This window comes from Ziziphus jujuba, chromosome 5, assembly GCF_031755915.1.
Source record: "Ziziphus jujuba cultivar Dongzao chromosome 5, ASM3175591v1".
Lineage (NCBI taxonomy): Eukaryota > Viridiplantae > Streptophyta > Magnoliopsida > Rosales > Rhamnaceae > Ziziphus > Ziziphus jujuba.
The window spans coordinates 5,708,538-5,735,432 of NC_083383.1; the positions used below are offsets into that span (position 1 = coordinate 5,708,538).

The 26,895-nt window shown below is 34.4% G+C and overlaps 1 protein-coding gene and 2 pseudogenes across 1 annotated transcript; 1 reads left to right on the top strand and 2 right to left on the bottom strand.

Annotated features, from left to right (window-relative positions):
- Nucleotides 1-18: 18 nt before the first annotated feature.
- Nucleotides 19-21,579, bottom strand: LOC125420133 (small ribosomal subunit protein uS4c-like; annotated as a pseudogene).
- An 876-nt stretch (nucleotides 21,580-22,455) lies between these two features.
- On the bottom strand, nucleotides 22,456-22,974 carry LOC125420134 (ATP synthase subunit beta, chloroplastic-like). The gene is made up of 2 exons (XM_048466653.1): nucleotides 22,944-22,974; nucleotides 22,456-22,784 (listed from the first exon to the last, which is right to left on the bottom strand). The coding sequence occupies exons 1-2, from the start codon at nucleotides 22,972-22,974 to the stop codon at nucleotides 22,456-22,458; spliced, it is 360 nt and encodes a 119-aa protein (XP_048322610.1).
- Nucleotides 22,975-24,065: 1,091 nt separating this feature from the next.
- On the top strand, nucleotides 24,066-26,395 carry LOC125420084 (ribulose bisphosphate carboxylase large chain-like; annotated as a pseudogene).
- Nucleotides 26,396-26,895: the final 500 nt, after the last annotated feature.

The following is a 26,895-nucleotide window of genomic DNA, read 5'->3' on the forward strand; positions in this document are numbered from 1 at the left end:
TTTTCATTTTAGTTTGGTTTAAGTCTGACGAGAATAATATTCTACAACTACCAATTCATTTATTTTCAAACCGAACCATTTACTATCTATTATTTGATTGATTAATCCTTTATATTGAAATGGGTGAAGCATTAAATGTTTTTGCAATGCCTTAGGGGAGGCTGAATCAAGATAATTTTGAACCAGAGCCCTAGATTTTTGTTCATCCCTTACTGTAATATTATCTCGGGGTTTGCAGCGATAACTTGGTATATCTACTATACGACCATTAACTAAAATATGTCTATGGTTAACCAGTTGGCGGGCTTGGGGAACAGTCGAAGCCATACCCAATCGAAAAAGTATGTTACCCAAACGCATTTCAAGTAATTGTAGTAAAACCTGACCCGTTGACCCTTTGGCTTTTCTGACGATACGAATGTATTTAAGTAATTGTTGTTCTGTAAGACCATAATGAAAGCGCAATTTTTGTGTTTCTTCTAAATGAATACGATATTGGGATTTTTTACTGAGGCACGATTGGTTTCTAATGATACAAACCTAGGACGACCTGCTCCTAAACCCGTATTATATTAGCCCAGATCTCAATTAAGTTCAAATTCTAATGGAATGGACCTCAACCCCTAACCAACCTGTGGTTAGAAACCTTGGTATAATGTAGACGCCACAATAGGGGATGGAAAACCTATTGATAAGTCAAGCTAAAACAACCAATTCTCTAATGGTGTTTTAGGTGTTATCAAAGAACAAAGAGATAATTAATCTCACAAGTATTTTCTTAATCAAATCAAAGTTAATTCTTACCTTCCGAATAGTTGTGGCAGTAAAAAATCATCTCCATTTTTTCTTCCCACTCCCAATAAGCTTCGGGATCACTTTTACCCATAAAAGGTGGGATGTTAACCTTGATATTTCTCAAATCATCATTTGTATCTTCCCTCCTATATCTTCCATGGCCAGCTCTATCTTGGACAGCAAAAGTTTCATCCATACCTTCCTCAAAGTCTCCACCGAATGGCTCCTCATCAAATTCCTCTCTCGGTCTCTCACTTCCTCCTCGTCCTCGACCTCGTCCTCCATGGAATTCTTGCCTATTTCTTGTGTTCAGAATTCCTTGGGAAACTTCTAGCCTTCCCATCATTTGATTCGTATGCTCAACTTGAGCACTAACCCGCTGCATTGACTCCAAAACATCTCTCATGTCCACTTGGTCTCCACTCCTGGTAGCTCGAGCATCGTCATGGAATGCTACGGACTCTTCCTCATTGATCCTCAAGGGTAGATCTCCTCTTCTTATTCTAGAATCTGTCATGTTAGTAAAATACTGCAAACAATAAAATAAACCCTCACAATATTCACTCCCTCACGTGTTTCACTCAAACAAGGTCTCGACACTCGTGTTTGCACACTAGTTTCGGCTTTTATCCTCTTTTAAGCTCACACACTCTTGCCTTTTTCCACTCAATGAATTATCTCAAAGTTCTAATTAAAACACCCACAAAACAGCAATTAGATCACTAGTATGTTTTAATTAAACTTATCAACAAAACAGTAAGCAAAAATAAACAAATACCGAACGGAAGAAAAATACCTATTTTTGGTTTTTTCTAGACAAAATAAAGCAAATTAATGAGAAAATTTTGGAATTTTGAAGAACTGGACTAGATGGTAATAGATTATGAGTTCAAGAATAAAATTATAGAAAAAGAAATTCAAATATGAACAAGAAGCAAAGAGAACAAAAATATAGAAAACTTGTTGGTTGTTGTTCTTTGTAATTCAAGTTTTGTATCAATTCCTTTAACTAATTTTAATCCAAATAATTTAAGCACCCAAAATCCAAATATCCAGCAGCAAAAATAATTTCCCAGAAACTCAAATAAATAATAAAAAAAAACCCAGCAGTTCCAACAAATTTCCAGCAAACAAATCAAACTCCAACAAACCGAAATATATCTATATATATATATATTTTATATTCGGCTTTACCTCTTCTTCTTCTTTTTTTTTTTTTTTTCACTCACAGAACATAAACAACTTCAGTAGCAAGAAGCATTACCAAAATTGCAATTCCAACTCCAAAACAAACACCAAACACGTGACATCCAAATAAACACAAATGTGCAGTTTGTTTTTTTTTTTTTTAAATGTTGCCGCAAACTCTTTTTTTTTTCTTTTTTTTTATCTTTTTGAATATTTGAATGCAAATATATAAGACTAAAACAGCAAAGAAAAATCAACAAAAACCAAATTAACAAGAACAATGATAAAAGACAACCAACAAACTAGGAAACAAAAATACGATAAAACTAGGAATCCTAATTCAACTAGGAATGATTTTTTTTTCTTTTTTTCAGATGCAGAATGTGTATGATGATAGAAGCAACCTTAACCTAACGATAAAATTGCAGATTAACACAAAAATAAATGAAGCAAATAAAGATAGATCAAACCTGAACAAAATTTGGCTCTGATACCAAATGATACGAACCTAGGACGACCTGCTCCTAAACCCGTATTATATTAGCCCGGATCTCAATTAAGTTCAAGTTCTAGTGGAATGGACCTCAACCCCTAACCAACCTATCGTTAGAAACCTTGGTATAATGTAGATGCCACAATAGGGGATGGAAAACCTATTGATAAGTCAAGCTAAAACAACCAATTCTCTAATGGTGTTTTAGGTGTTATCAAAGAACAAAGAGATAATTAATCTCATAAGTATTTTCTTAATCAAATCAAAGTTAATTCTTATTGATAACTAAGCCTTTAAATAGGCTTTGAAAGAAATAAAATAAACCCTAAAAACCCTAGAAAAAATCGGCCACACACATAAAAATACCTAGTTGGCCGAAACTATACTTCCTTTCCTAATCTAAGTTTGATTAATTAATTCCTTTATATTAAATTAGGAATTAATTAATTTACAATAGAAATAATAAAATAAAAACCTTCCTAAAGTTATTTTTCCAGAAAATAAATAAATAAAAACCAAAAAGTAATGGTAGTTTCCTAAAACAAAAAGTAAAAACAAATTAGGAAACTAAAAATGCTAGCCTTTTGATCAAGTTGATTTTGATCAATCTTTGACCTCTTTGAGCTCCAAATCAGCTTCTAGATGCTTTTTAGGATGCCAAATAAGCTGAATATGAGGTCCCACACGCTGCCCATGCTTGGAAAAATAAGAAAAGGCTAATACAGTAAAATACAGTAAAGCCAGCAAGCAATACAGCAAATTCGGCCAAATTGTTGGTTCTGTCCGTACAAGCCCTATTTGATTGCATTTGAGGCTGATTTAACTCGATTCCATGACCTCTTAGGCATATGTATTGAACCCATAAAGCATTGGAACCATTTCATGCTTCCCGGACTCCAAAAATGTACCAAAACTGTCACCCGGGTCGGTATCGGCTTCCACCACTTGGACGCTTAGAATAGGCTTTGTATATTCAAGTATGGACAAGCTCTGTTGAGATTGATTACCCCCTATATAAATACTCCCAGGTTGTCCTTAAATCTCTTAATTTGAGCTCTTATGATTGTGATACGAACCTAGGATGACCTGCTCCTAAACCCGTATTATATTAGCCCGGATCTCAATTAAGTTCAAGTTCTAATGGAATGGACCTCAACCCCTAACCAACCTGTGGTTAGAAACCTTGGTATAATGTAGACGCCATAATAGGGGATGGAAAACCTATTGATAAGTCAAGCTAAAACAACCAATTCTCTAATGGTGTTTTAGGTGTTCTCAAAGAACAAAGAGATAATTAATCTCACAAGTATTTTCTTAATCAAATCAAAGTTGTATCCTAATTGAAAAATAAGCCTTTAAATAGGCTTTGAAAGAAACAAAATAAACCCTAAAAACCCTAGGAAAAACCGGCCACACACATAAAGAAACCTAGTTGGCCGCAACTATACTTCCTTTCCTAATCGAAGTTTGATTAATTAATTCTTTTATATTAAATTAGGAATTAATTAATTTACAATATAATGAAAACCTTCCTAAAGTTATTTGTCCAGAAAATAAATAAATAAAAACCCAAAAAGAAATAAAGTCAATCGTAAATTAGGTAACAAGTTGACTTTGACATCTAGGCTGAATTATGTGTTCAACCGAGCTAACTTATGTCTGCCTGATGTCCGAGCTAACTTATGGCCTATCCGAGCTAACTGCCGTCTGTCCGAGCTAACTTGTGTCTGGCCGAGCTAACTGGTGTCTGTCCGAGCTAAGTTATGTCTGGCCGAGCTAACTGGTGTCTGTCCGAGCTAAATTACATGAGATGTCCGAAGTCCGAGATCAGATGTCCGAGGCAAGGCTCCGATGTCCGAGGCAAGGGTGTCCGATATAAAATGTCCAATGTATGGGTATCCGATGTATCAGCCTCCACCACTTGGATACTTAAAACAGGTCGTTTATCTTCAGGTATGGACAAGCCCTTTTGAGAATGAATTACTTTCTGGATATAGGCAGCAAGGTTGTCCTTAAACCTCTTAGCTTGAGCCCTAGTGATCGGTCCAGACTTCATCCGTATCGGATCAGTACCCCAGCGAGTTGTCGATGGTGTGAGCTCGGGCGGGTTCGCATCATTCCCCTCCTTTTGAAAAGGATTTGTCCTCAAATCGAAGTCATCACCTGCAGAAACGGAGATAAGTCAGCAACATTAAAGGTGGCACTAACACTATACTCACCCGGTAAATCAAGTTTGTAGGCATTGTCGTTTATCCTCTCCAAAACTTGAAAAGGTCCATCGCCCCTCGGCATTAGTTTGGATTTCCTTTGTTTAGGAAACCTTTCTTTCCTTAAATGCAGCCACACCCAATCTCCAGGTTCAAACACCATTGATTTTCAGCCTTGATTAGCCACCTTTGCATATTGCTCGGTCCTCCTCTCAATATTTGCTCGTGCCTTCTCATGAATATGCTTTACAAATTCAGCTTTTTGTTTTCCATCTAGATTAGCACGCTCACTTAAAGGTAAAGGTGTTAGATATAATGGAGTCAAAGGATTTAAACCATAAACAATTTCAAATGGAGTAAATTTAGTTGCTGAATGTAAAGACCTATTATATGCAAATTCAACATGAGGCAAACATTCTTCCCAAGTTCTTAAATTTCTACTAATTAATGCTCTTAACAATGCAGACAAGGTTCTATTTACTACTTCGGTTTGTCCATCAGTTTGTGGATGACAAGTAGTTGAAAATAAAAGCTTAGTACCTAATTTAGCCCACAAAGTTTTCGAAAAATAGCTTAAGAACTTCGCATCCCTATCCGAAACAATAGTTCTTGGCATTCCATGCAATCTCACAATTTCCTTGAAAAATAAATTAGCAATATTGGATGCATCATCAGTTTTGTTACATGCAATAAAATGTGCCATCTTAGAAAACCTATCTACTACAACAAAAATTGAATCCTTACCTGTCCTTAACCTAGGCAACCCAAGAATGAAATCCATAGACAAATCTACCCAAGGATAGGTAGGAATCGGCAAAGGCTTATACAATCCATGCGGCTTCAATGTTGATTTTGTTTTTCGGCACTTCAAACATCTTTCACAGATTCTCTCAACATCTCTCCTCATGTTAGGCCAATAAAAATGTTCTTGCAGCAAGGATAAAGTTTTTAAAACACCAAAATGACCCATTAAACCACCCCCATGTCCTTCTCGAACCAATAATTCCCTAATACTACAATTAGGCACACAAAGTTTGTTTTCCTTAATCAAATATCCCTCAAATATGTAAAATTTATTAAATCCATGTTTCAAATAGGTTCTAAAAATTTCTCCGAAGTCACTATCATGCTCATAAAGTTCTTTCAATTGTTCAAATCCAAGCAATCTAGCATCTAAGGTAGAAAAGAGTACATACCTTCGGGATAATGCATCGGCAACCACATTTTCTTTACCTTTTTTGTAGCAGATCACATAGGGAAAGGTTTCAATAAATTCAATCCACTTGGCATCCCTTCGGTTGAGCTTTCCTTGACCCTTGATATGCTTCAAAGACTCATGATCCGTATGAATCACAAACTCCTTTGGCATGAGATAATGCTGCCACGTCTCCAAAGCCCTCACCAAAGCATACATCTCCTTGTCATAAGTCGGGTAGTTTAGGGCAGCTCCATTTAATTTTTCACTAAAGTAAGCTATGGGTCTTCCTTCTTGCATTAAGACAGCTCCAATACCTACACCCGAAGCATCACACTCAATTTCAAAAGTCATAGAAACATTTGGCAAAACTAACAAAGGTGCATTACACAATTTTTCTTTCAACAAATTAAAAGATTTTTCTTGTACTTCCCCCCATTTAAAGCCAACATTCTTCTTGACAACTTCATTCAATGGTGCTTCTATGGTACTAAAATCCTTGATAAATCTTCTATAAAAGCTTGCCAAGCCATGAAAGCTCCTCACTTGGGTGATAGAAGTAGGAACCGGCCACTCTTGAATTGCCTTCACCTTAGCTTGGTCAACTTTGGTTCCTGCAGCACTTACTACAAACCCTAGAAACACAAGCTCATCTTTCTAAAATTCACATTTTTAAATGTTAGCAAACAATCTTTCCTTTCTAAGAACTTGCAAAACTTGCCTAAGTTGATCCACATGGTCATCCAAATTTCGGCTATATATTATAATGTCATCAAAATAAACAACCACAAATTTACCAATAAATGGACGCATTACATGATTCATAAGCCTCATAAAAGTACTAGGTGCATTGGATAATCCAAAAGGCATAACCAACCATTCATACAGCCCATATTTAGTTTTGAATGCGGTTTTCCATTCATCACCTTCTTTCATCCTAATTTGATGATAACCACTCCTAAGATCAATTTTTGTAAACATGCAAGCACCATGCAACACATCAAGCATATCATCTAATCTAGGAATGGGATGCCTATGTTTGATGGTAATGTTATTTATAGCCCTACAATCAACACACATTCTCCAAGAACCATCCTTTTTAGGTACCAACAAAACAGGAACAGCACATGGACTTAAACTCTCACGAATGTATCCTTTATCAAGCAAATCACTTACCTGTTTTTGCAGCTCCTTTGTTTCCTCGGGATTGCTCCTATAAGCTGGTCTATTTGGTATGGCAGCTCCTGGAACAAAGTCAATTTGATGTTCTATCCCTCGAATAGGTGGTAGTCCACTTGGAATTTCATTTGGGAAGACATCTCCAAATTCCTTCAAAAGTGAAATCATTGAACTTGGCAATTCAAGTTCTTCAAAGTTAGTTTGATCATTAAAATAATTTTCTTTATAAATCATGACCAGCAAAGGTTTCTTACACTCAATAACCTTATTAATATCCCCTAAACTCAAATAAAAATTGCTACTTAACCTTTCTTTTCTTTCTTTTTCTTTTTTTCCCTTGGATTGGCGCAAACCTTCGGATTTCTCTTCCTTCTCCAAGCTCTCGGGTTTGCCACCTCCTTTTCCCTCTCTTTCGGTTTTCCCTTGATCTTTCCATTCAATATGAACCTTAGAAACTTTACCTTGGTCAGCAACCTCAATCTTACCTTCTTGAAAGGATGGTGAAGCCGTTAACGCCATACTTGCTTTTTCCTTGAGCTTTTCGGCTTCTCTCCTTTGTTGCATTTGTAATTGGTTTTTGTAAACTTCTTTAGGAGATAATGGTTCCAGCTTGACCTTCTTCCCTTTGAACCTGAAAACAATACTATTTTCTCGACCAAAATGAGTAGCATCTTTATCAAATTGCCATGGTCTACCTAATAGTATATGTCCAGCAATCATGGGAACAATATCACACAAGACTACATCCTCATATCTACCTATACTAAATTTTACTTTGGCTTGTTTATTTACCCTCATCTCACCACTATCATTTAACCATTGTAACCTATAGGGTTCTGGATGTTTAATTGTTTTCAAGCCTAATTTATCAACTACAAGATTACTTATCACATTAGTACAACTCCCACTATCTATAATCATGCTACAAATTTTACCTTGTATTTCGCAGCGAGTGTGGAAGATGTTTTCTCTTTGTCTTTGCTCTTCATCTTTGTAGACAGCAAGTACTCTCCTTAAAACCAAGCTCAACTCAGCATTAGATGTATCAACAGGTTCGGCTTCATCTTCATTGCAATCCTCCTCTTGCTCGGTTTCAGCCCCACTAGCCTCACTCTCGGATTCCACCTCTCCATTACCCTTAATTACCATTATTCTTCTATTCGGGCATTGGCTGGCTATATGTCCTCTTCCTTGGCACTTGAAACAAATAATTTCTCTTGAATTTTGAGGTTTAGATTCAGATTTTACCTCACCTTTAATGGCATGGGTAGATTCGGCTTTAATTTCTTTTCTTGGCTGGTTGGTAGTTTCTTCACCCAGTTTCAGCTTCAACTTGCTTTCATAAGTAGAATTGTTTTTCCAGCCACTTGAACTTGTCCTTCCATTGCTAGAAACTCCTCCAAAGCGTGTGCTAACACCCCTCCTCTTGAATTGGTTCTCAAGCTTAATTGCTACATGCAACATCTCCTCCAATTCTAAGTATTGTTGTAATTCAAGTTGGTTGGCAATGTCACGGTTTAACCCTCCAAGAAATCTTGCCATTGTTGCCTCTCTATCCTCATTCATATTCAGCCTCATCATTAACATTTCCATCTCTTTGTAATAATCCTCCACTGACCTACTTCCTTGAGACAAAGATTGAAGCCTTTGATGTAGCAACCTATGGTAATGTGATGGCACGAACCGCTTTCTCATGGCTCCTTTCATTTGTCGCCATGTTGTAATCAAGTCATCACCAACTCTCCTTCGGGTGCTTTGCTCATTTGTCCACCATTGGAGTGCATAGTGGCCAAACTCCGTTGCTGCCAACTTCACCTTTTTACCTTCCGAATAGTTGTGGCAGTCAAAAATCATCACCATTTTTTCTTCCCACTCCAAATAAGCTTCGGGATCACTTTTACCCATAAAAGGTGGAATGTTAACCTTGATATTTCCCAAATCATCATCTGTATCTTCCCTCCTATATCTTCCACGGCCAGCTCTATCTTGGACAGCAAAAGTTTCATCCATACCTTCTTCAAAGTCTCCACCAAATGGCTCCTCATCAAATTCCTCTCTCGGTCTCTCGCGACCTCCTCGTCCTCGGCCTCTCGCGACCTCCTCGTCCTCGGCCTCGTCCTCCATGGAATTCTTGCCTATTTCTTGTGTTCGGCATTCTTTGTGAGGCTTCTAGCCTTCCCATTCTTTGATTCATATGCTCAACTTGAGCATTAACCCCCTGTATTGACTCCAAAGCAGCTCTCATGTCCACTTGATCTCCACTCCCGGTAGCTCGGGCATCGCCATGGAATGCTACGGACTCCTCCTCATTGATCCTTAAGGGTGGCTCTCCTCTCCTCATTCTTGATTCTGTCATGTTAGTATAATAATGCAATAGAAATAAAATAGGACCTTACAATTTCACTCCCTTACGTGTTTCACTCAAATGAGGACTCGACACTCGTGTTTGCACACTAATTTCGGCTTTTTACCCTCTTTTAAGCTCAACACTCTTTCCTTTTTCCACTCAATGAATTATCTCAAAGTTCTAATTAAAACACCCACAAAACAGAAATTAGATCACTAGTATGTTTTAATTAAACTTATCAATAATACAGTAGCAAAAAGTAGGCAATACCGAAAGATTCCAACAAATCCTAATTTTTCGGCTTTCTAGACAAGAAAACACAAAATAATGGGAAAACGTTGGAATTTTTGAAAACTGCACCACATGGTAGTAGATTATGAGTTGAAGAATAAAACTCCAGAAAAAGAAATTCAAATACGAACAAGAATCAAAGAGAACAAAAATATAGAAAAGTTGTTGGTTATTGTTCTTTGTAATTCAAGTTTTGTATCAATTCCTTTGACTAATTTTAATCCAAATAATTTAAGCACCCAAAATCCAAACATCTAGCAGCAACAATAATTCCCCAGAAACTCAAATATTGAATAAATAAGCAAAAAACTAGCAGCTCCAACAAATTTCCAGCAAACAAATCAAACTCCAACAAACTGAAATATTTTTCTTTCTTTTTTTTTTTTATTCGGCTTTACCTCTTCTTTTTTTTTTTTTTTTCACTCACAGAACATAAACAACTGAACTAGTTAGAATAATTAAAAAAATTGCAACTCCAACTCCAAAACAAACACGAAACCTGTGACCTCCAAATAAACACAAATGTACAGTTTCTTTTTTTTTTTTTTAAATGTTGCCGCAAACTCTTTTTTTTTTTTTTTTTTTTTTGAATATATGAATGCAAATATTTAAGACTAAAACAGCAAAGAAAAATCAACAAAAACCAAAATCAACAAGAACAATGATGAAAAACAACCAACAAACTAGGAAACAAAAATACGATAAAACTAAGAAATCCTAATTCAACTAGGAATGAATTTTTATTTTTATTTTAAGATGCAGAACGTGTATGGGATGGATGCAATCTTAACCTAATGCTAAAATTGCAGAAGAAAACAAAAACAAATAAAGCAAATAAAGATAGATCAAACCTGAACAAAATTAATCTCTGATACCAAATGATACGAACCTAGGACGACCTACTCCTAAACCCGTATTATATTAGCCCGGATCTCAATTAAGTTCAAGTTCTAATGGAATGGACCTCAACCCCTAACCAACCTGTGGTTAGAAACCTTGGTATAATGTAGACGCCACAATAGGGGATGGAAAACCTATTGATAAGTCAAGCTAAAACAACCAATTCTCTAATGGTATTTTAGGTGTTCTCAAAGAACAAAGAGATAATTAATCTCACAAGTATTTTCTTAATCAAATCAAAGTTGTATTCTAATTGAAAAATAAGCCTTTAAATACGCTTTGAAAGAAACAAAATAAACCCTAAAAACCCTAGGAAAAACCGGCCACACACATAAAGAAACCTAGTTGGCCGCAACTATACTTCCTTTCCTAATCGAAGTTTGATTAATTAATTCCTTTATATTAAATTAGGAATTAATTAATTTACAATAAAATGAAAACCTTCCTAAAGTTATTTGTCCAGAAAATAAATAAATAAAAACCCAAAAAGAAATAAAGTCAATCGCAAATTAGGTAACAAGTCGACTTTGACATCTAGGCTGAATTATGTCTTCAACCGAGCTAACTTATGTCTGCCTGATGTCCGAGCTAACTTATGGCCTATCCGAGCTAACTGCCATCTGTCCGAGCTAACTTGTGTCTGGCCGAGCTAACTGGTGTCTGTCCAAGCTAAGTTATGTCTGGCCGAGCTAACTGGTGTCTGTCCGAGCTAAATTACATCCGACGTCCGAAGTACGAGATCAGATGTCCGAGGCAAGACTCTGATGTCCGAGGCAAGGGTGTCCGATATAAAATGTCCGATGTATGGGTATCCGATGTATCAGCCTCCACCACTTAGATACTTAAAACAGGTCGTTTATCTTCAGGTATGGACAAGCCCTTTTGAGAATGAATTACTTTCTGGATAAAGGCGGCAAGGTTGTCCTTAAACCTCTTAGCTTGAGTCCTAATGATCGGTCCAGACTTCATCCGTATCGGATCAGTACCCCAGCGAGTTGTCGGTGGTGTGAGCTCGGGCGGGTTCGCATCAGATTGGCCTAGTCTTCATCCGTGTCGAGTCAGCACCCCAACAGGTTATCGGTGGAGCGGGCTCGGGCGGAATCACATCATCTAAGATCGCTTCTGGCTCGAGGTTTTTGACTAGTTAGTCCAGATAAGCCCCAGACGATGTACTTTTTTAAAACAAGGTTCTCCGTAACGCGACGTAAAGACTCCTTATTTTATTGAAATTTCATAAACCTAAATGAAATTAAAACTAAACTAAATGATAAATGAAGTGAAATTTACTTAAGTCTTAGACTTCAAAGAATAATTAGATTAATTGTATCAAGATCCGGACCCTATTGTATTGTATATATAATATATGTATATATAATATTATTTATTATTGTGTATAATTTTTATACAATACAATAATAAATTTTATAATATATTTTATAAAAAATATAAATAAGCAATATATAAATAAATAATAAAGATTCTTTTCTTGATTGATTTGTTTTACAGAGATCGAACTTCTAGTTTTTTTTTTTTTTCATTTATAATTTGGAGTTTCTATGAGATAATAGAGAGATAATAGATTGGTGACCCTTGGTAAGGTAAAGGGGTAAGAAGTCTTTTCAATATTCTTATTATCAATTTTGTAAAAAATTAAAAAAAAAAATCAATCAGACGAAGAAAAGCCAGCTATCGAAATCGAACCGATGACCATTGCATTACAAATGCGATGCTCTAACCTTTAAGCTAAGCGGGCTCGCATAACATAAATTGTACATGCATAGGAATTTAGTAAACTATTGGGATCTTAGCTATTCACTTTTCATAATTCATATGACTGGAGAGAAGAATCTAGAATAGAAGTTCAACAAAATATTGGATATTTGAATATTATAAAACATAGCAATTAACATAACAATTAATATAGCGCTATATAATTTCAATTTTTTTATCAACTATATGTTTATCAATAATCAATACTTTATTAGAGAGTAAGATTTTTTTTTTTGGTGAATTAAAAATGACTTTGTAATTATTTTTGAATATTATAATATTAATGTTTATAATATAAAAAAGACTAAAAATATTATAACTATTATTATAAAGAATTAATATTATAAAAATATTATAATAAAAAATTTCCTTTATAATAAAGAATTAATATTATAAAAATATTATAATAAAAAATTTCCTTTTTAGTTCTTTTTTCTTATGTTATTATGTTATTGTTATAGAAGATCTACCTTAAGAAAAGGGGAAGAGGAAGAAAAAAATGAAAAAGAAAACTGCAATCCAATCTATATAAACACAATCCAGATCATAATGAAACATTCCGGTGTTTTCATTCGGAAAGGTGAAAGCTAAAATGAAAAAAAGAATCGAGCGTTCAAGTATTCAAAATTATATGCTAAAAATGATAGAAATAGGGGCATAGCATGTTAGCTTATACATCTACTGTCAGGACCTGTCCAAGACCCCTCATCGGAACCCTGGACAAGTTCTGATCCCAACGAAACACCGCTGAACCTTCTAATGGAAAATCCGACAGCATCTCCCCTAAGGGAAGGACTTATTACAAAATTTACTTGTACAAAAATGCACTCCTATATGGTACTACCTTATCCCCTCCATCTTACTACAATAATTTCCACAATGGCAGCTCTCCGATAACAATTTGTATAAAACACACATATATATACAGTAGGAATAATCAACTAAATAAACAACCAAATATATATTTAATCATTCACGTTCGCCCACACCACTCACTTGTTGCCGTACATTTCAAATACATTTAAAATATTGTGTTACAAATATATCGATGCGTAATATAGGAATAAAAGTAAAACAATCATCACATCAACAACAATAATAATATTAGCAGTCGTTTTCATGATAAAAATAGTATTAATATCATCTGTCATATTTACCCAAAGGTAATCACTTGTTCAAGGGCTATCACATAATCATAGCTGTCCCAAGGACTATGTCACCTGCTCAAAGGCTACCTTTCTTGCCCGTAGGCTGTGATACTTGTTCAGATATACCATACGATAATAATAATAATAGAAATGATACTAATAATAAAAATAAAAATAAAAATAAATAATGGCAATAGTAAAAAAAATACTAATAATAATAATAATCATAATGATGATGATAATTTTAGTAATAATGAAAATAATTGTAAACATAATTCTGATAATTAATAATTATAATATTAATAACAAGAATAATATTAATAATAGTAATGATAATAAAAGCAATTAAGTATAATGTTAGAAAATCAGGTTATAAATAGATAGAATAATACAAGGTCAAATAATATTTTAAAATTCAAAATATATTATGAAATATACACTAGTATAAGAGGTACAAACAATACCCTCTAACATGTTGCACAATCCATGATTCCAGCTGTCGTTGATACCTTGTCACCAATACAATCCGGGGTGGTTGCCTAGATTGGCCGTCCAATCCCCTGGACTTGTAGGCAACATAGTTAGGAGGCTAGCTCTTCATGGACTAGATCGGATCGCTATCCCCATACGGTGTGATACATACAAATATAAAACATATATATATATATATATAAACAAAAGATACTTGATGCACATACTATATACCAGTGGTGTCCTATGGTGCCCAGCGTCCCAAAGCACTGTCTGACGGGGAGGTTAAAGAGAGAAACCAGCATACGGTTACGTGGCATCCCACCGCACCACTACTAACAGGCGTCTTTTCCATGGAAGGGGGTGGCTAATGCTCACTGTGCATTATACCCTGCCTACCCTCGGTCCGATGGCAACCACAATACAATCCTATAAATCAACCTGCATGCTAATCACATCCCCATCCACCTGCGTGCTAATCACATCAACAACTACAGAACACCGGTACGTGTATGGTGCATCTAAAACTCTAAATTTTTATATTATTAAAATAATGAGTTTTGATAAAATAAGATAAAATCAAGTTTATGAATAATAATTTAATTAATTAATGCATAAATATATTTTTTGAAAATACTAAATTTTAAATTAATATTTTTCTTCAAAACCATGAAATCAATTTTCACCAAAACAATATAAAAAATTCTTACATAATTTAAATCACATAAAAATAAGACATTTAAATCAAATAACAATTCCTCTTAAAATTTAAAACATATATAATATTCTTCAAAAATTTGAATGATATAAAATATAGTATGTGTGAACATCTTTATGTACTAAGTATATATATATATATATTCACACACACACGCACATACATATATATATGTCTCATGTATATGTGCATGCATATATATAAACTTAAGAAGTTAAAGTCTGGTATTATGATCACATAACTAGAGTACACAGTATACAAGCATTTCAAATGTTCCAATTGCTCACCCAAACTCAAATGCCAACCAAGCTTCCTGGCACCCATACACCATTTCTGTTGGTGAACCTTTAATTGAGTGTACATATATATATATATACACATATAGAGTACAACAACTCCTCCATATGGTCATCTTACTATATATACCCCAACTTAAGCTCTTATTCATTCGGCACCACTAACAACAAGTATCCCTATAAATGCAAAGGAACTTAACATTACCCTTCTAAGGAGCTGCCAACTATCACTTCCATAAGACAAGCAACAACTAAACACGATAAAATAAAGGACAAAGAAAATCTTTCTTGAGCACTATAAACCAGTAGCATACATATATATATATATATATGTATATATAAGAAACTTGCTCATTTATAAACTCAAAATCCTCCAAAATTTAAACCACGGAAACGGCCAACACCCGACGCATTGAAAGGAAGCTAGCCGTCGGCTTTTATGGTGTTTTTCGGCGTGTCTCCTACCATCTCGGTGAACGGTGAGCACCATGGAATTTTTGGCATGATGGGCCGTCAGCTGGGCATGGCGGTGATGCTTAGTCCGGCCGGCATTCATGGCAGCACAAGGAGGAGGATGACTGGCGGGGAGGAAAAGAGGGAGAGCTCGAGAGAGTTCCAGAAAGAAGAAGAAAAGAAAGAAGAAGGAAGGAGGAGAGGGGCCCATGGGTGTTTTTCCCACGTGGGGGAGCAGAAAAGAAAAAGAAAATAAATAATTATGTAAATAAAATAATATTAAGATAATAATATAATATAAAACAATAAATTAATAATAATAAATTAATGTAATATTTAATGATGTGAAATATGGTATTTTTCTTGTCGTGACACATAGCACCTTTTATAATGTTACACGTGACATCTCTGTTCACGCACACACATATCGATGGTAGTAACAGCTGTCTTGGAAAAACTTCACAAGTCCGTAAGTTTCCAACCACATGTCTAAATTGGGCATGCCGCTAGTCTACGAACTTGTATCGACGAATACTTCACAACCATACATAAGTCAAAGCTCAATTTTATAAGAATTAAAAGTCAACTCTGGCACCCTTGGACAGTTCGGACCTTAACTTTTTTTACTCATAACTTTCAAACCATAACTCCGTTTTCGACGTGCTACTAGTCTACGGAATCGGATCAATGCATACTTCGCAATGGTACCTTGGTCAACCTAGAATTCTTACCGAGTCAAAAAGTCAAAATTTGATCCTTCTCGTTCAACGACGGTTGATGTGTGATTCCGCCCTACCCCGCTCCACCGATAACCTGCTGGGGTGCTGACTCGACACGGATGAAGACTAGGCCAATCACAAGAGCTCAAATTAAGAGATTTAAGGACAACCTAGGAGTATTTATATAGGGGGTAATCAATCTCAATAGAGCTTGTCCATACTTGAAGATACAAAGCCTATTCTAAGCATCCAAGTGGTGGAAGTCGATACGGACCCGGGTGATGGTTTTGGTACATTTTTGGAGTCCGGGAAGCATGAAATGGTTCCAATGCTTTATGGGTTCAATACATATGCCTAAGAGGTCATGGAATGAAGTTAAAGCAGCCTCAAATGCAATCAAAAAGGGCTTGTACGGACAGCATCAACAATTTGGCCGAATTTGCTGTATTGCTTGCTGGCTTTACTGTATTTTACTGTATTAGCCTTTTCTTATTTTTCCAAGCATGGGCAACGTGTGGGACTTCATATTCAGATTATTTGGCATCCTAAACAGCATCTAGAAGCTGATTTTAAGCTCAAAAAGGTCAAAACTTGATCAAAGTCAACTTGATCAAAAGGCTAGCATTTTTAGTTTCCTAATTTGTTTTTACTTTTTGTTTTAGGAAACTACCATTACTTTTTGGCTTTTATTTATTTATTTTCTGGACAAATAAATTTAGGAAGGTTTTTATTTTATTCTTTCCATTGTAAATTAATTAATTCCTAATTTAATATAAAGGAATTAATTAATACAACTTAGATTAGGAAAGGAAATATAGTTTCGGCCAACTAGGTTTCTTTATGTGTGGTGGCCGATTTTCTTTATGTTCTAGGGTTTTATTTCGCACTTTGTAGCCTATTTAAAGGCTTATTTTTGAATAAGAAAACAAATTTGATTTGAATAAGAAAATACTTGTGAGATTAATTATCTCTTTGTTCTTTGAGAACACCTAAAACACCATTAGAGAATTGGTTGTTTTAGCTTGACTTATCAATAGGTTTTCCATCCCCTATTGTGGCGTCTACATTATACCAAGGTTTCTAACCACAGGTTGGTTAGGGGTTGAGGTCCATTCCATTAGAACTTGAACTTAATTAAAGATTCGGGCTAATATAATACGGGTTTAGGAGCAGGTCGTCCTAGGTTCGTATCAACGGTCAACTTGAGAAATTTTCGATGTACTTCGGGATGGGGTGTTACATGTACCACATATATATTTATGTATAATGTTATTATGTATAATAAATATACATAATATATATGTGGTATATATCCATATATATTGTATATTGAATTTAATTTCGAATACAGAACTGATAGAATATTTTCTGATTGGACCAAATATGAGTATTTGATAGAGATGAAAGAAGATAGACGATAAATCCAAATTAGGAGAAAATGCCTTTCAATATGGAACTGCTATCCAATGAATTCAACGGTTCTGGCCTAATATAAATAAACAAATAAAGAAGAGTGGCATTAAGACCCTAATAAAAAAGGGAGAGGGGGCGGATATGGCGAAATTGGTAAACGCTACGGACTTAATTGAATTAAGCCTTGGTATGGAAACCTACCAAGTGATAACTTTCAAACTCAGAGAAACCATGGAATTATAAATGGGCAATCCTGAGCTAAATCCTGTTTTCTAAAAACAAACAAGGATTCAGAAAGTGACAATAAAAAAGGATAGGTGCAGAGACTCAATGGAAGTTGTTCTAACAAACAGAGTTGGCTGCGATGCATTAGTAAAGGAATCCTTCTATTGAAACTCCAGAAAATATGAAGAATAAACCTATATATATGTATACATACTAAAATACTATTATATATGTATACATACTGAAATACTATCTCCAAGCCAAATGATTAATGATGACCTGAATCTTTTTTTATTTATTTATATGTGTATATGAAAAATGAAAGAATTGCTGTGAATTGATTCCATGTAAAAAAAATGGAATATTCATTGATCAAATCATTTACTCCATCGTAATCTGATAGATCTTTTGAAAAATTGATTAGTCGGACGAGAATTAAGATAGAGTCCCATTCTACATGTCAATATCGATAACAATGAAATTTATACTAAGAGTAAAATCTGTTGACTTTAGAAATCATGAGGGTTCAAGGCCCTCTATCCCCAAAAAGGCCCATTTGATTCGCTAATTTTTATCCTATACTTTCATTTCGTTAGCGGTTCAAAATTCGTTATGTTTCTCATTCGTTAATTTTTTTTTTCACAAGCCTTGTGATATATATGATACACATACAAATGAAAATCATTGAGCAAGTAACCCCAATTGTAAATTGGAATGATCATATTATCGCTCATACTGTACTGAAACTTACAAAGTCTTTTTTTTTATTTTTTTTTTATTTTTAAGATCTAAGAAATTTCACCAAGGCCTGGATAAGACTTTGTACTCCCCTTTTCGTCTTTTTAATTGAGTAAGACCTAAGTCATCTATTAAAATGAGGATGATGCATCGTGAATGGTCAGGATAGCTCAGCTAGTAAAGCAAAGGACTGAAAATCCTCGTGTCACCAGTTCAAATCTGGTTCCTGGCACATGGATTGTTTGTATGAGTATCGATTCTACAAATTGGTCCACATACATATTCATTAATTAATAGTATAGATCATGATACATGTTTATCCATCTAAGTGGCTGGAAAGATACCCCTTCTATTTAAGAAATAGAGAATATTTATAGATGAGTAAAACGTATCTAAAGAAACAAATAATTTTGTTTCCTCGTCTTTTTATTTATTTGTTCATACTGTGTCTCCTCTCATTCCCAAAGGATGGTACTACTTCTTCTATATTACAAGGGAAGTTGAGGGGTACGAATAGCCAAGATTCATTTAAGATATAATACAAATAGAATCTGATCCCCTTGCATTCATTTCTTTCGATTTTCTTTTCATATTCTATTTCCCCATTTCCCCCTATGTTGTTACTTTCTGGAACCCATCTAAGTGATGTGCACAGTATATAGTTCTGCATCATTAACTCTTTCATCCTATTGACTAAATGATGGAATTCATAACTATTTCAATTTTTTTTTAATTTATTGTCTAATGAATATTCAAGAGCTAAGACCATTCCAAAGCTCCTTTTCCCTATGCATAAATTGAACCAAAAATTAGGATAAGCATGAAAATTAAAGCTTCTATAATTATGGATCTCCTCAATACATCAAAACTCATTGCCCATGGATAAAAAAAAAATCTTTTCAACATAAAAAACAACAAAAACGAGAGCAAACATATAATAACAGATTCAAAATTGTAACCAAGCATCCCCATTGGTTATATTCCTAATTCATAACTCGAAAGTTTTTCAGGTCCTTTGCTAATCGGGGCTAAAACTTCAAAAATCAGAAATGCCAAAATAGGAATAACACTTGATATTATTAGAAATGCCCAAAAAATATCATATTCGTAAAGCAGAAACATAAATGTACTCCTATTAATAATGTGGAAAATATACCAGATTAATTGATTCGAATGGGAATTAATTGTCAGGTCGTCTATAATTGTTTAGTGTTGTGGTATATGTCTCGTTTCGAGATTATCCACAGTCACTATAAACTATAATTCTAATTCTATTTTATTTCTATTGCCTATTACATTTATTTCGATACAGATAGAATGCATATTATTTATATTGCTCTTATACAAATAAACCTCTCTTGGTTTCGCCTCACTTTAGATAATCTGATTAGATTATCTCTAAATCTAACTAAATCTAAAGATTTAACGAAAAGGACTTCAAAATTCTATTTTTTTTTTATTCTTTCTATATTTCTATTCTATATTATAAATAAAATTCTAAACTAGAATTAATTCTAAATTAGAATATAGAATATTATATAAATTATTAAAAATTATTAATATTTTAATATTCTATAAATATTAATTTTTTTCTTTTTTATATTATAATTATAATTATAGGTTTTAGGTTTATAGTTCTATACAGACTCGAACCATAGACCTTCTTGGTAAAACTTATCAAACTTATTATTATCAAAATGATTTGAACTATTTCAAAGACCCAACATTCGTTTTTGTGCATTGGGCTCTTTCGTTAACTGATATAAATATCCGTTAGTCTACCATAATTTTTGAATGATAGAAAGATAGAAAGATGGCTCCATGTGCTCTGATTCAGTATGTGAATTCCACTCCAGAAGCACTACCAAAGTGTTTCAAAAAAGGTTATTCTGACGTAGGTCTGCTTCTAGCCTAGATCAACTTAAGTTAAATGGAGTCTTTATCGCCTCATTTAAATCAAATATGAAACTTTATACACCGTAAATTCCATAAGATAGACCAAAAGGATAATTTTTTTTGAGGTCCTTATACTCATTATGTCTAGCATTGAATAAACAGGGTATTCACCTTATCACTATCTCAACTTAATGATGGGTTCTATATTGGTGCCTACATGGGTGCCTGAATCCGAATCGGACCAAACTATATGTCAGGCTATTGTTCTCTTATTTTGTTCTCTAAACATCATACAGTAAGACATCCATTTTTCAATAAGATCAAATCTTATGATTCCAAGATGGACTCCTTTGAAAAACATTGGCGCACGTGTAAACAAGGTGCTCTACCTAACTGAGCTATAGCCCTTATGCTTGTGATACATATTTTATCATGTAGATAATTTCTTGTCAAGATGAATATTACATAATCCAACATCATATCTCTTTGATTCATTTGATTGGTATTGCTTATAAACAATATTCCATTTCTAATCGATTAATGTGATAGGTCACACTTATTTCTCTTTGTGATGATAAATGACCTACTTAACTTAGTGGTTAGAGTATTCCTTTCATACGGCGAGAGTCATTGGTTCAAATCCAATAGTAGGTAGAACTTATTCGATACCAGCATGAATAGTTTCTAATACGTTTTTCTACTCATGCTCTTTTATTGATTTTGTATCTTTTTCATCCTACTCTATTTATCTATTTAATTTCGAATTAAATATTTTTTTGTTTCACTAGAAGTTGATTATACTTGATTATATTTGATTCTTATTCAATTTCAATCGGCAGAAGAAGAAAAATAACAGAACTTCTGTTTATACATGTTATTTTGCTTATTTGGACCCACCACCTAGTTACGATATCACATTGATAGCCTCTACTCATGTTCTAGCTCGTCTAATAGTGAGATTTGCTTCAATTGTTTGTCTCTTGCCTTCAGCTTTACTCAAGTTAGCTTCCCTATTTCAAGAGCTTGTTAAGCTTCTTGTGGATCAATGTCACTACCCTTCTCTGCATAATTTACTACAACAGTAATCTCATTATTGCCTATTCCAGAAATCCACCCATCAGATCCATCGTTAACCATTGGTCATTAAGGTGTATTCCTAAAATACTGATATCTAAAGCTGTGGCAATAGGTGCGTGGTTTGGTAATACGCCGATTTTTCCACTATTAGTAGATAAAATTATTTCTTTCACTTCTGAATCCTAAATAATTCAATTCGAGGTCAGTACACAAAGATTTAAGGTCATTTCTTCAATTTTCTCTTCGTTTCTAAGTTTGTAGCCTTTGCAGTAGCTTCATCGATGTTACCTACCAAATAAAAAGCCTGTTCAGGGAGACCATCTAATTCACCAGAAAGGATCAATTTAAATCCTCTAATTGTTTCTACAGACCAACATATTTCCCTAGTGAACTAGAAAATACTTCTACTACGAAAAATGGTTATGATAGGAAAAGCTCAATTTGTCGTGGTCTTGCTACGGTTAAGTGATCTTCTTCTGATAATTCATCCAACCCAAGGATAGCTATAATGTCCTGAAAGTTCTTTGTAACATCGTAAAGTTTGTTTAACACTTTGTGCAGTTTCGTAATGTTCTTCACCAACGATCCGAGGTTGGAGCATAGTTGACGTTGAATCTAAAGGATCTACTACTGGATAGATACCTTTGGCAGTTAATCCTCTTGATAGTATGGTAGTAGCATCTAAATGTGCAAATATTGTGGTCAAAGTGGGATTGGTCAAATCGTCCATGGGTACATAAACTGCTTGAATAGAAGTTATGGACCCTTTTTGGTAGAAGAAATTCTTTCTTGTAAAGAACCCATTTCGGTACTAAGAGTGGGTTGATATCCCACAGTGGAGGGCATTCTACCCAACAAGGCCGATACTTCGGATCTTGCTTGGACAAAATGAAAGATATTGTCAATAAATAGAAGTACATCTTGTTCATTAACATCTCAGAAATATTCTGCCATAGTTAGGGCAGTTAAACCAACTCTCATACGTGCTTTCGGTGGTTCATTCATCTGACTGTAAACTAGAGCTACTTTTGATTCTGAAATATTTTTTTCATTAATTGCTCTAGATTCTTTCATTTCTATGTAAAGATCATTGCCTTCACGAGTATGTTCACCTTCTTCACCAAATATGGATACGCTCCCATGAGCTTTGGCAATGTAGTTGATCAATTCCATAATGAGTACTATTTTGCCCATTCCCACTCCCCCGAATAGTCCTATTTTTCCTCCACGGTGATAAGGGGCTAAAAGATTTACTACTTTAATTCCTGTTTCAAAAATTGATTATTCTATATCTAATTATATAAAGGCAGGCACATATCTATGAATAAGAGATGTTGTGTGAGTATCTAGAGGACCTAAATTATAAACGGGCTCTCCAAGCATGTTGAAAATTCATTCTAGCGTTGCTTCACCGACTGGAATACCTAGAGGAGATCTTGTGTCAATCACTTCCATTCTTCTCGTTAGACCATATGTAGAACTTATAGCTACCGCTCTGACTCGATTATTTCCTAATAATTACTGTACTTCACAAGTCACAATAATTTTCTTATCTTGGCCCTTAACTACCAGAGCATTGTAAATATTAGGCATCTTGCCCGATGGAAAAGCTACATCCAATACCAGACCAATGATTTGAGCAATACGCCCCAGGTTGTTTTTTTTAAAGCACGAGAACCCCAGGACCAGAAGTAGTAGGATTGATTCTTATAATAAAATGAAAAGATGTCAAAATTTTTGCAAAAATTATTGAAATCAAAAATAAATGTTTGATAGTAAGTTAAGTTAATCGGTTAATTCAATATTTCAATAAGAAACGAAAAACGGACGCTAGCACTCGACTTTGTTGGGGCCATCCAACCGAATGCAATCCAATTGTTTACTTATTCAATTTCAATGAGTGAATTTTCAAGTTCAACCAAAATCCATTTTCAAAATATCTAGTAGATGAATAAAAATCTTGAGAAGGTCTTTCAGTTGTCTATCATTATAGACAATATGAACCATATTATCTATGGAATTTGAACTCGAACTCTATTCTATTTATGATTCCTTTTTTCTATCTCATCATCCCTTATTTCATGTCCTATTTCCTATTTCAGCATATTGATTTACGCCTAGCCTATTATTCATTATATATTTATTATATTATTTTATATTATTTATTATATTAATATTATTTTTCTTTTTTATACCTATACCCTTTCTTTCTATTCATGAATGAATTTTGCATATTTTTACATCTAGGATTTACATATACAACATATCTAACTGTCAAAAGCAAATTTCTTAGATATTTCGATTAAAAAGAAGGTAAGAGATTAGAAACTTCAAAAAACAAAGAGCGGGTTGCGCCATACATATGAAAGAGTACACAACAATGATGTATTTGGTGAATCAAATACCACGGTCTAATAACGAACTGTTCTGATTAGTTGATAATTTTGTGAAAGATTCCTATGAAAAGTTTCATTAACTCCTAATTCATGTCTTGTAGACCTTGGTATTGCGAGAATTCCTAATTCATGATTTGTAGGGAGGGACTTATGTCACCACAAATAGAGACTAAAGCAAGTGCTGGATTCAAAGCTGATGTTAAAGATTATAAATTGACTTATTACACTCCTGACTATGAAACCAAAGATACTGGTATCTTGGCAATGTTTCGCCTGAAGAAGAAGGGGCTGCGATAGCTACTAAATCTTCTACTGGTACATGGACAACTGTATGGACTGATGAGCTTACAAAGGTCGATGCTACGGCTTTGAGCCGTTGCTGGAGAAGAAAATCAATATATTGCTTATGTAGCTTACCCCTTAGACTTTTTTGAAGAAGATTCCGTTACTAACATGTTTACTTCCATTGTGGGTAATGTTTTTGGGTTCAAGGCCCTGCGCACTCTACGTTTGGAGGACTTGTGAATCCTTTCTTCTTATACTAAAACCTTCCAAGGACTGCTTCATGGCATCCAGGTTGACAGAGATAAATTGAACAAGTATGGCCGACCCCCATTGGCATGTTCTATTAAACCTAAATTGGGGTTATCTGCTAAGAATTACGGTAGAGCAGTTTATGAATGTCTTCGCGATGGACTTGATTTTACCAAAGATGATGGGAATGTGAATTCCCAACCATTTATACATTGGAGAGACCATTTCTTATTTTGTGCCGAAGCCATTTATAAAGCACAAGCTAAAACAGGTTAAATCAAAGGGCATTCAAGGAATGCTACTGTAGATACATGCAAAGAAATGATTAAAAGCGCTGTATTTGCCAGAGAATTGGGAGTTCCTATTATAATGCATGATTACTTAATAGGGGGATTCACTGCAAATACTAGCTTGGCTCATTATTGCCGATATAATGGTCTACTTCTTCACATCCACCATGCAATGCTTGCAGTTATTGATAGACAAAAAAATTGTGGTATACACTTTTGTGTATTAGCTAAAGCGTTACATCAGTTTAGGCTTTCTTGATTTACTACGCGACGATTTTATTGAAAAAGATCAAACCTACGATATTTATTTTACACAAGATTGGGTCTCTTTACCAGGTGTTATCCCTGTGGCTTCTGAGGGTATTCATGTTTGGCATATGCCTGCTCTGACCGAGATCTTTGGAGATGATTCCGTACTACAGTTCGGCAGAGGAACTTTAGGACACCTTTGGGGAAATGCGCCCAGTGCCATAGCTAATCGAGTAGCTCTACAAGCATGTGTACAAGTTCATAATGAGGGGCGTGATCTTGCTCGTGAGGGTAATAAATGTTGAAATATGGTGATCTTGCTACAATGTGCAAGGTAGTTCGGTTACACTTGCACTCTTTATTTTGCAACATCAAAGACCAAACATTATTTATGTTTATGCATTTTATTTTATCTTGTAATGTTTAAGAACAATATCCTTTTTGTAATGCCCTTAGCTCAATTAACTAAAGTTTAGGGCCTTTTTGTCTAGTTGCTGGAATTATATTTCCAGCAACATAAGTCTACTTCCTTGGATGCCGGTTGATGAAGGTTTGGGATTTGGATCTGAATTTTGGATATAATAAACTAGAAATGTAGAGGAAGCATCATCAAAAAGAATGGACCAATTTGAAGCTAGAAAGGCTGAGTTAAGCCCTAAACGATCTGACCCTTGTGCAGTTTTGTTGCCCATAAATCTGGACAGAACTGGCTCAGGTTTGATTATTTTTGAATGGGTAAATGGACTTTGTTTTATCTAATTTTTATATAGAACACAGTTTAATATTCAAAAAGGCTTCCATCCAATTTTCAAGTAAAATGGAGCTGGTTTTCAAATTCAAATGCCTCAGAGAAGCTGAACTGGCCATTAAAGAAGGTTTCTTGCATGTCCAGCACATTGATTAAAGTTAGTTCAGGTAGTTTGGCTTGGTTGGTTACTTTTAATGCTTTTGTGTTTATTGCTCAATATGGCAGCATGTCTTATTGTCTTTTTGATGTATTTAAAAGTATGAAAATTGTAATGAAAACGTTGAGGAAGTAATATTCAAAAAATATATATTTTGGAAAACAACAATTTTAGCTCTCTCTCTCTCTCTCTCAACTACTACATTTGTTTCCTTCTTCTTCTCAAAAGCTAACAACCTTCTCAAGAACCCCAAAAAACCTCCATTAAAACCAGAAACAAAACCTTAACAAACCCAAAAAAACAAAATCAAGAACCAAGAACCAACAACAATCATTCTTGACTAACACCTTGAATGATTGTGCTCTAGGGTACAACAACATAAACCTACACCAAATTCCATCAATAAAATTATCCGTGAGGCTAGTAAATAGATTCTTGAACTAGCTGCTGTAAAGTATGGAAGGAGATCAAATTTGAATTCGAAGCAATGGATACATTGTAATCCAGTAATTACTAACTGTTCGTTCTCTTAATTGTAATTGAAATTAAACTCAGCCCAATCTTTTAGTAAAAGGATTGAGCCAAATACAAAGATTTTATCAATTTTTGATAGATACAGACCTATCTAGATATACAAGATCTTAAATACAAAATATAAGGTGAAATAACTTAAATGTTTCTGTTGTTGTGTTGGATCCACAATTAATCCTATGGATCCTTAAGATTGGTGTACTTTTTTATTTTTTATATTATTATTTTAATTATCATTTTTATAATTATCATTTTTATTTTGTATTTTAATTATCATTTTTATAACACCATGATTCTTCTATTCGGACATTGGTTAGCGATGTATCCTTCTCCCTGGCACTTAAAACAAATAATTTCTCTAGATCTTGAACATTTAGGATCAGATCTTACCTCATTCTTTGGTGCTTGGACTGATTCGGCTTTGGACTCCCTTCTTTTGAATTAATTTTCAATTTTGATGGCCACATGAAG